Source organism: Mustelus asterias, chromosome 5, assembly GCF_964213995.1.
Source record: "Mustelus asterias chromosome 5, sMusAst1.hap1.1, whole genome shotgun sequence".
Taxonomy (NCBI): domain Eukaryota; kingdom Metazoa; phylum Chordata; class Chondrichthyes; order Carcharhiniformes; family Triakidae; genus Mustelus; species Mustelus asterias.
Genome location: NC_135805.1, coordinates 55061007 through 55071199, shown reverse-complemented (window position 1 = coordinate 55071199; position 10193 = coordinate 55061007). Strand labels below are relative to the sequence as shown.

General features: G+C 41.8%; 1 protein-coding gene across 1 annotated transcript in view; it reads left to right on the top strand.

Annotated features, from left to right (window-relative positions):
• The first annotated feature begins 234 nt into the window (after window positions 1-234).
• Window positions 235-10193, top strand: part of me1 (malic enzyme 1, NADP(+)-dependent, cytosolic) — a 558590-nt gene continuing 548631 nt past the window's right edge. Inside the window, exon 1 of the mRNA XM_078212605.1 lies at window positions 235-679. Within this exon, the coding sequence (XP_078068731.1) occupies window positions 569-679 (111 nt within the window). The 5' untranslated portion in view covers window positions 235-568. The remainder of the gene's footprint in view (window positions 680-10193) is intronic.

Sequence of the window (10193 nt, the reverse complement as noted above, 5' to 3'; positions counted from 1 at the left end):
ATATCAAGAGAAGTATATCATTGCAAGTACATGAAATATATAAATGCAAATTACTGCAGATGCTGGAAATTTGAAGTAAAAGATGCTGCAAATACTCAGCATCTGTGGGGAACAGCAGCAGGTTTAAAGTTACAGCTCGCTGACCTTTCCATCAGTCTGCAGTTTTCCTCCTCCCATCCCCTCAATTCTTGATCAACCTGCGGGGGGAAGAAATATTTATCTCTCATTCGTCTTAGGTGCAGAGATTACCTATGAAAATGGCTAACCTGGCTCCTCTCTAAATGCTGACCTGCTGAGTATTTGTGTTGTGCGACTTTGCCAGCATGGTGAAGATTGATTTGCAAATGGTTGATTGATTAATGAGTGCTTCCCTCAGCAAGGGGATGAAGGGCTGGCTCGGATTGGAACAGCTCTCTTATCTGCTTTGCTGGTGATGTGGAGCAGCTGGAGATAAGCCTGTGCAGCAGCGGGCCTCGCGCTTAGTGCAGCTGTCTTTCTCTCGCGCGCTCTGCCCCAGCCTCTCGCGCTGGGAACCGACCCCGAGTCCGTTTGAAATCTCGCCCCTAACATGGCCCAACAAGAGGCAGCCGGCTGTCAGAAACTGCAGGAGTGTTCCCAAACTCCCGTTTACACCCGGAAAAGGGGCTCTGATATTCTCAGGGACCCGCTCCTGAACAAGGTAATCATCATAATAATAATGTCAGCCGCCGAGAGGCCGCCAACTGACCAGGGACAGAGGAAACTGACCAGTCATTAGGCCCAGGGATAAAGTCAACTGACCTACTGCTTGACCAGGTCTGGGCAGTGCTGGGGATAGGCTGAACTGACCACTGCTTGACAGGTCTGGGCAGCGCTGGGGATAGACTGCACTGACCCACTGCTTGACAGGTCTGGGCAGTGCTGGGGATAGGCTGAACTGACCACTGCTTGACAGGTCTGGGCAGTGCTGGGGATAGACTGCACTGACCACTGCTTGACAGGTCTGGGCAGTGCTGGGGATAGGCTGAACTGACCACTGCTTGACAGGTCTGGGCAGTGCTGGGGATAGACTGTGCTGACCACTGCTTGACAGGCCTGGGCAGTGCTGGGGATAGACTGTACTGACCACTGCTTGACAGGTCTGGCCAGCGCTGGGGATAGACTGAACTGACCAGTGATTGAGGTACCTTGCAGTCTGCACACTTGCAACTATTACTTTAAATGCCAAGGCAGCATGTTTGATGAGAAGATTTTGCTTAATATCTGAGGGGTGGGGATTGCTTGCTGGATGCATTTCACTTATTTTTTTGTATGGTAACATGAAGTGGCTGATTTATTTTTTATGAACTCAAACTTCCTGTTAGGGTGTCAGCTTGACTGTTTTCAGTGAAAAAAGAGAACCTATAATTCACCTTACTGAAGTGTTGTGGGAGCTGGATTTTGAGGGTGCTGACAGCTGCGGCTGTCCTGGGATTGATGACCCTTTTCCTTGGAATCCATAGACACTCCCTATCTGAGGTCAGATCTGTGGCCTGTGCTCTCAGTTGTGGGTAGAGGGTGTGACTGCAAGCAGGAATATTGGAAACATTTTTGAGTTTGGAGTGACCTTAATGATCCAGTGTGTCCAGGCTGCAGTCTCTCTTAAGTTCACAAATATATGGATGCAATATTGATATTGGTAGTTAGGCTGCAGTGTGATCTACCACAAAACATTACACATGTGTTATACTTGCAGATGTGGTGATCCATGTGGCTTGCTTTAATGTTGAGTGGGTACTTAAATCTTCTGACATTGTGGAATTTAGCTCGATTTAATGACAGATCTACTGGGCTCCTTTCTAAATGTACAAAATGAAGTGCTGTACTACTTACCATTGCTATCTGTTTTGCATAGATATGAAAATCATACTAACTTATTCACCATGTAGTTTGGAATGTTATACTATTACTGACTTTTCATAGATCTATCCAAGATTAAAATTGAATATATATGTGGCTCTTTTTAAAAATACTTTTCCAATTCAATCAAATCAAGTCCAATTTGAAGTTAAAATAGTGCTTGCCTCGTGGGTTGACAGGGAGTGCCACTCTGGTGTGCATGGAAATTTGCCAAGTTAGAAATTCTATTGAAAATCCATGTGCTGAAGGCACTTTCGTGTTTCCATTACTTTGTATTCAAAAACTTAGTTGCATAGAATTTGCTTATGTATGTTCTTGTGAATTACAGGTTTACAAAACATTAAAAAGTGAAAACAATAACTTTCCTTTTTTAATTTTCTGTCTTTACCTATTATAGAAAGATGATAGTTTTGTTCTGTGTACTGGAACCCACATTTCTCACTCCTCGTTTGATTGCAATAGTTTTTAAAGGATGTGCCTGTCAATTCAATGAATACTTAACTGTTTGTGCTGTGGCTAAAGAAGATGCAGACAAGCTTCTTTTGAGAGTTTTAAAAGAGTATAATATTTATTATAAAATGCTCCAACTTTCACATGTTCTCTCCCGCAAATAGTGGGAGGACAGATGAAGCTTTTTAAAATCCTATAAAATTAAAGGGATATGTGCTTCGTGAAGATGACTTGACTGGTTTCAGGCTAATCTTGGTCAGTGTTGGGTGGTTTAAAGATTTTGATAGATGATTTTGCCCGTCCCCTGAAGGTTACAGCTATGGGGTTGAGGCCTTTTAAAATTTCTGTGGCACATGGAGAGTCCAAACAGCAAACAGGGTTCAAAACCTGGAAGTTGGGTAGAGAGGGAACCCACCCAGAGCCTTGCTCCTTCAGCTTCACTGTTGCTTGTCCTGATCGACAGACAAAATGTTGCCTAATCACAGAGTAACTGGCTTGCCATGTAACCCTCTCTCCAACTTCCCAATGATCTAAATATGCCCATGGCTAGTGTATTCCAGTTCTAACTTGATTTGATCGTGGATGGGAATTCCCCTCTCAGCCAGTGTCGTACTATCCAAGTAATTTATGCCAAATGGCTTGTATCCACCCAATTTAATTGCCTGGTAATTACCTGGATCCTTTGCTAATGGGATGGGAGATAACTCCCATACACACTTTAAAGGTGATTTTTCCTGGTGAGATTTTTGCAGGTGGCTTCACTGAACAGCCTTGGAATATAGAAGGTACCGTGAGGCAAATGTACAGCCATCTTTGACTGTGATTTCATATCTTTGGGAGTGTGGCTTTGGTCTTTTTAACTATTCATTTGGGGTATCCAATCAGTAAAATCAGTCATTTTTTTTCATTAAGTATGGTTTCACAAGATCATCTTTAGAAGTGTGCCCTATCATGTTTTCTAATGCTTATTCTGTGCAGTGTTCAATTCCCTCTGTGCCATACCTTCCAGTTCCACAAACGTCTGCGAATTTTGCATTCCTACAATTCTGGTCTCTTATGCACTCCTGACTTCTTCCACGTTTGGTGGCTGTGCCTTCTGCTGTATTGGCCCATAATTCTAAATTTCCATCATAAATCTCTCCTTCAAAACCTATGATCGATATTTTTGTTATCTACACTGTCTCTTTTGGCTCAGTCAATTTTTGTCTAACAATGCCCCTGTGTAATACCTTCGGACAGGTCACTTTATTTAAAGCACCTAGATAATTGCAAGTTGTTGATTTGAATATTAAAATGAACATTTAACTATCATTCATACAGAGATTGAAAGATTTTGTGGAAGTATGTTCAAGATGTTAAATCTGGTCACCTTGTATATATGTTAACTGTACAAATCTTAGTTATAATTAAATCATTGCTTGATGTATGGATGGTTTAGGATATTGAGTGGTACATACTGATACTGTCAACATTGTGTGGTACCTTTTGTTTACAGTGAGGGTTATTTTGTACAAGTGGAAATAATTTAAACTAAATAAATATCCAGCATTAATCTACTTCAGTTGTCATATGCTTTATCCCTTGTTTTAAAAAAACCATCTGTTTATATTATGACTGACAGATTATGCTATTTATTTATTAGTCACAAGTAGGCCTACTGCAACAAAGTTACTGTGAAAATCCCCCTAATCACCACACTCTGGCACCTGCTTGCAACCATTAGTGTGCTGTAAAGTTTCTTTTTGTTTTAATGCTGTTTGTGGGTGCTTACATTGAACTTTATTCACTTCCTTTGTTAGGAGCACTTGTCAGTTGCATCATCTGCTGACGTGAGTTTGAGCTTGCAAAAGACTAATTGTAATAAAAGCTTTCTGTTGGAGTTAGATTTAGTTGGATCTCTCGGGATAAAATTGGACTCCTGACAGAAGATTTCTTTTGTATTGTTTTGCTTGGGTTAACTGTCAAAGTATAAGTGCACTCAGAGGTGGAATGTCAGCTCAGCCTCAGCTTTTATGGCTTGAGGAATCACCTGATGAAGCTTTTTTCATAATATTTATTGAATTTTAACTAATTCAGCTGAGACTTTTTTTGTTAAACAACAACCCCCAACATCTCATTCTGAAGTGTAGTTGTTGAAATTGCTGTTTGCAAGCATTAGGCAGATTTGTTAAAATTCAGAGTCAAAATAAATATGAAAAGTGGGAAAATGTGTTAGCAATGTAGCAAGCAGTAGTGTGTAATTTGAGGTTTATTTCAAATTATTTTGGGTATTTGCTCTGACTTTTGAAGATGTCCCTTAATGTGGTAGGTTGTATTGAGCACTTGAGATTACCTGCAGGTGGTGGTAATAAATTGAGCTGCTGCTAATACTTTTCTCTGTGTGCACCTCATTTAAAATATGTGGTCTGCAAGGGTACTGCAAATGGTCCATAGAAAAAATGCAATTATGTGTACCTTATATATATATATCATAATTGATATTGCATTATTCAATGTAATTTCACAAACATCCTTGTATAATATGATCCATTATTGTTCTGTTATTGTGCTGTGACAAGTGCAATATTTGTGTGCGTGTCATAAACTACTAGAAATTAGCTGCATTTTTAATACCCATTCAGCCATTTTTTTAAAAAATGTTTAAAACCACTTGTTTATGTTGTGGTCTGCATAAAGGAGAAGGTTGGGAACCACTAGTCTAGAACCAACAAGAAATGCAGGCTGATATAAAAGCAAAATACTGTGGATGCTGGAATCAAACAAAAACAGAAAATGTTGGAAAATCTCAGCAGGTCTGACAGCAAGAGCTCTGACGAAGGGTAATCCAGTCTCAATGTTGGCTCTACTCTCTCTCGCAGAATAGAGACTGTACTAGATTTAACAATGAGCTAAATATAGCCATTAATCTATGTTGCGAATATTCAACAATATTCGCAACATGATTAGGTTCAATGTTGGGTTTGAACAGAAGAAACCTAACATAGTTAAGATTTTACATTATCATGAGGTTAAACAGATGTGGTGGATCCTGAGAACAGCAAACAGGCCCAAACTCTTATCTGCTAAACTACAGAGGAGCAATGGGAGATGTTCACAGTAACACTGGTTACTGCTGCCTCAGAGCGCCAGGGACCCAGGTTCAATTCCCAGCTTGCGTGACTGTGTACGGAGTCTCCACATTCTCCCTGTATCTGCATGGGTTTCCTCCCACAGTCCAAAAGATGTGCACTGGCCAAGCTAAATTCTCCCTCAGTGTACCCGAACAGGCGCTGGAGTATGGCGACGAGGGGATTTTCACAGTAACTTCATTGCAGTATTAATGTAAGTGTACTTATGAATGAAATAAACTTTACCCAAATAATTTAGTTAAATATTGGGCCAATAAATGGCCCTGAGGTGGCTCTGGATTCCTTTCCTGATGGATTACATATCTAATTATAATGCATTAAACTCCTTGCATACTTGCATTCCTGAATGTAAACTTAGTGTCTTGACTGTCTGATGTAGTGAACATTTGTGAAAACGTGTCCTTTCATGTTGCATTCAGATATTTAATTCGTAAGGGAATCAGAGTTGTGGGGATAAGATAGGAAAGTGGAGTTGAGGATTATCATAGCAGATCAGTTATGATCTCACTGGTGGAGCAGACTCAATGCATCAAAATGGCCTACTTTTACATGTTATGGTCTTGTACCTTTAAAAGCCCGTTTCATCAGAACCGAGGAGGGAAATGTAAGGTCATGGGTCTGAAATGTTTTGTTTCTGTACACAGACACTCTTTACCTGCTGAGTTTTTCCAACTTTTTGTTCATACAGTATTGAGAACTCAATACAAGAACTGCTGCCATCAGACTTTTGAATGGACCTAGCTTGTATTAAGTTGATCTTTCTCTACACCCTAGCTATGACTGTGACACTACATTCTGCACCCTCTCCTTTCCTTCTCCCTTATGTACTCTATGAACCGTATGCTTTGTCTGTATAGTGTGCAAGAACAATACTTTTCACCATGCCAGTTAATGTGACAAAAGTTTTATCTTCCCTTCATTTGAAAGGCAGCCTTCTAGGTCAGCAACATGCCTGTTCATTGCACGACACATCCCCGAACATCTTGGTGTGGATTAGGCTTGGTGGCTGGAATAACACCACTGCCCTTTTTTATTCATTCATGAAACATGGGTGTCACTGGCTGACCAGCATTATTGCCCATCCCTAATTGTCAGAGGCAGTTGAGAGTCAATCACATTGCTGTGGCTCTGGAGTCACATGTAGGTAAGGACGGCAGATTTCCTTCCTTTCAATACAGGAGTTGGGACGTCTTGTTGAAGTTGTACAAGACATTGGTAAGGCCACACTTGGAATACTGTGTGCAATTCTGGTCACCCTATTATAGAAAGGATATTATTAAACTAGAAAGAGTGCAGAAAAGATTTACTAGGATGCTACCGGGGACTTGATGGATTGAGTTATAAGGAGAGGCTGAATAGACTGGGACTTTTTTTCCTCTGGAGTGTAGGAGGCTGAGGGGTGACCTCGTCGAGGTCTATAAAATAATGAGGGGCATAGACAAGGTAGATAGTCAATATCTTTTCCCAAAGGTAGGGGAGTCTAAAACTAGAGGGCATAGGTTTAAGGTGAGAGGTGCAGAGGGTGGTGTGTCTGGAACGAGCTGCCAGAGGTAGTAGTAGAGGTGGGTACAATTTTATCTTTTAAAAAGCATTTAGATAGTTACATGGGTACGATGGGTATAGAGGGATATGGGCCAAATGTGGGCAATTGGGATTAGCTTAGGAGTTTTAAAAAAAAATAAGGGCAACATGGACAAGTTGGGCCGAAGGGCCTGTTTCCATGCTGTAAACCTCTGACTCTAAAGGATATTGATTGTCGGAAAAACCCATCTGAATCACTAAAGGTTTCATGGTCATCAGTACATTCTTAATTCTAGATTTTTTTAAATTGAATTCCAAATTCCACCATCTGCCATGGTGGGATTTGAATCCAGGTCCTCAAAACATTAGTTGAGTTTCTGGATTAATAGCCAAGCAATAAGACCACTTGGCCATCGTCTCCCTACCCTTCTACCTGCTGTGCAGCTTGTGTTTGTTGTTTATCAGCCTGTCTGCACTAAAGTATTGCTGACACTGGTGTGTGGCATTTCTACCATCAGGACTTTGTTTTGTGAAATTAGTGTTTGTAAAATTACAAATTGTAAAAATACTAAGAGTTGTGAAATTGTCTTTTAAAAGGTGGCTTTGTTGTTTTCTGCACTTAATTTTTTTTTAAAAAGAGAAGCAGATGCATGCTGTACATTGTTTCATTCTATCACTAGGCAGTAAATGCTGCCAAGACGACAGGTTGTTTTTGAATTTTAATCAATTAATTTGGAATAGCAGCAGCCTATCAAAATTTAATTTTATATTTTGATAACCTGTAGACCAATCCTATTGTGCAAATTTTGGTATGTCATTGGAGGGTATAAAACCAGCTCTACAAAACTGTCAAAGGCCATCTGCCCACTACTGTCACAGCTAGAGAGGGAGACACAGACAGTCACTGTCTCTGCCGGTCTAACAGCCACATTGATGTTTTAAGAGAGCCTAATTTCATCTGAGGAACAGAACAACAGAAGGCAAAAGAAATCAGCAAAGAAGAAAAAACATTCCAGATGGTGACAAACCTGACTGCATTTTGTGAGTGACTAAGAAAAATTATATATATATTTTTAATAAGTGGAAATTGTAATTATCTAAACAGCATTCCATTAGAATAGTGTTTTATTCGATTAGTTAATAGTTTACCTTTTTACTTGTTGATTTTACAGAGAAAGTCTCGGGTAGTTATTTTGATTTGACCACTAAAAGCTGTTGAAGGCAGATAATGGGGAGTTAGAAGGGCAAAAAGAGGTCACGAGATGTTCTTGGCAGGCAGGATTAAGGAGAATCCTAAGGCATTCTATTCATACGTTAGGAACAAGAGAGTTGTCAGGGAGAAAATCGGACCTCTCAGGGACAAAGGAGGGGAATTATGCTTAGAACCCAAGGGAATAGGGGAGATCCTAAATGAATACTTTGCATCGGTATTCACGAAGGAGAGGGGCGTGTTAACCGGGAGTGTCTCGGAGGGAGGTGTTGACCCGTTAGAGAAAATCTCCATTACAAGAGAGGAAGTGTTAGGTTTTTTAGGGAACATTAAAACTGACAAATCCCCAGGGCCTGATGGCATCTATCCTCGACTGCTCAGGGAGGCGAGAGATGAAATTGCTGGGCCTCTGACGGAAGTCTTTGTCGCTTCTTTGGACACGGGTGAGGTCCCTGAGGATTGGAGGATAGCGAATGTGGTCCCGTTGTTTAAGAAGGGTAGCAGGGATAACCCAGGAAATTATAGGCCGGTGAGCTTGACGTCCGTCGTAGGGAAGTTGTTGGAGAGGATTCTTAGAGACAGGATGTATGTGCATTTAGAAAGGAACAATCTCATTAGTGACAGACAGCATGGTTTTGTAAGAGGGAGGTCGTGCCTTACAAATTTGGTGGAGTTTTTTGAGGAAGTGACAAAAACGGTTGATGAAGGAAGGGCCGTGGATGTCGTCTATATGGATTTCAGTAAGGCAATGACAAAGTCCCACATGGCAGGTTGGTTAAGAAGGTTATGGGATACAAGGGGAAGTGGCTAGATGGGTGGAGAACTGGCTTGGCCATAGGAGACAGAGGGTAGTGGTCGAAGGGTCTTTTTCCGGCTGGAGGTCTGTGACCAGTGGTGTTCCGCAGGGCTCTGTACTGGGACCTCTGCTATTTGTGATATATATAAATGATTTGGAAGAAGGTGTAACTGGTATAATCAGCAAGTTTGCGGATGACACGAAGATGGCTGGACTTGCGGATAGCGAAGAGCATTGTCGGGCAATACAGCAGGATATAGATAGGCTGGAAAATTGGGCGGAGAGGTGGCAGATGGAGTTTAATCCAGATAAATGCGAAGTGATGCATTTTGGAAGAAATAATGTAGGGAGGAGTTATACAATAAATGGCAGAGTCATCAGGAGTATAGAAACACAGAGGGACCTAGGTGTGCAAGTCCACAAATCCTTGAAGGTGGCAACACAGGTGGAGAAGGTGGTGAAGAAGGCATATGGTATGCTTGCCTTTATAGGACGGGGTATAGAGTATAAAAGCTGGAGTCTGATGATGCAGCTGTATAGAACGCTGGTTAGGCCACATTTGGAGTACTGCGTCCAGTTCTGGTCGCCGCACTACCAGAAGGACGTGGAGGCGTTAGAGAGAGTGCAGAGAAGGTTTACCAGGATGTTGCCTGGTATGGAGGGTCTTGGCTATGAGGAGAGATTGGGTAACTGGGGTTGTTCTCCCTGGAAAGACGGAGAATGAGGGGAGATCTAATAGAGGTGTACAAGATTATGAAGGGGATAGATAGGGTGAACGGTGGGAAGCTTTTTCCCAGATCAGAAGTGACGTTCACGAGGGGTCACGGGCTCGAGGTGAGAGGGGCGAAGTATAACTCAGATATTAGAGGGATGTTTTTTTACACAGAGGGTGGTGGGGGCCTGGAATGCGCTGCCAAGTAGGGTGGTGGAGGCAGGCACACTGACATCGTTTAAGACTTACCTGGATCGTCACATGAGCAGCCTGGGAATGGAGGGATACAAACGATTGGTCTAGTTGGACCAATGAGCGGCACAGGCTTGGAGGGCCGAAGGGCCTGTTTCCTGTGCTGTACTGTTCTTTGTTCTTTATAATCCCCCTTCTCACAAACACTTTAACAGATTATGCAGGGAGGTACTTCTCTGTGGTTGAGTGTTAGTCATGCGAGAGGAGATCAACCTCCCCTTCGTAACATTTGCCAGTAGCTGAGAC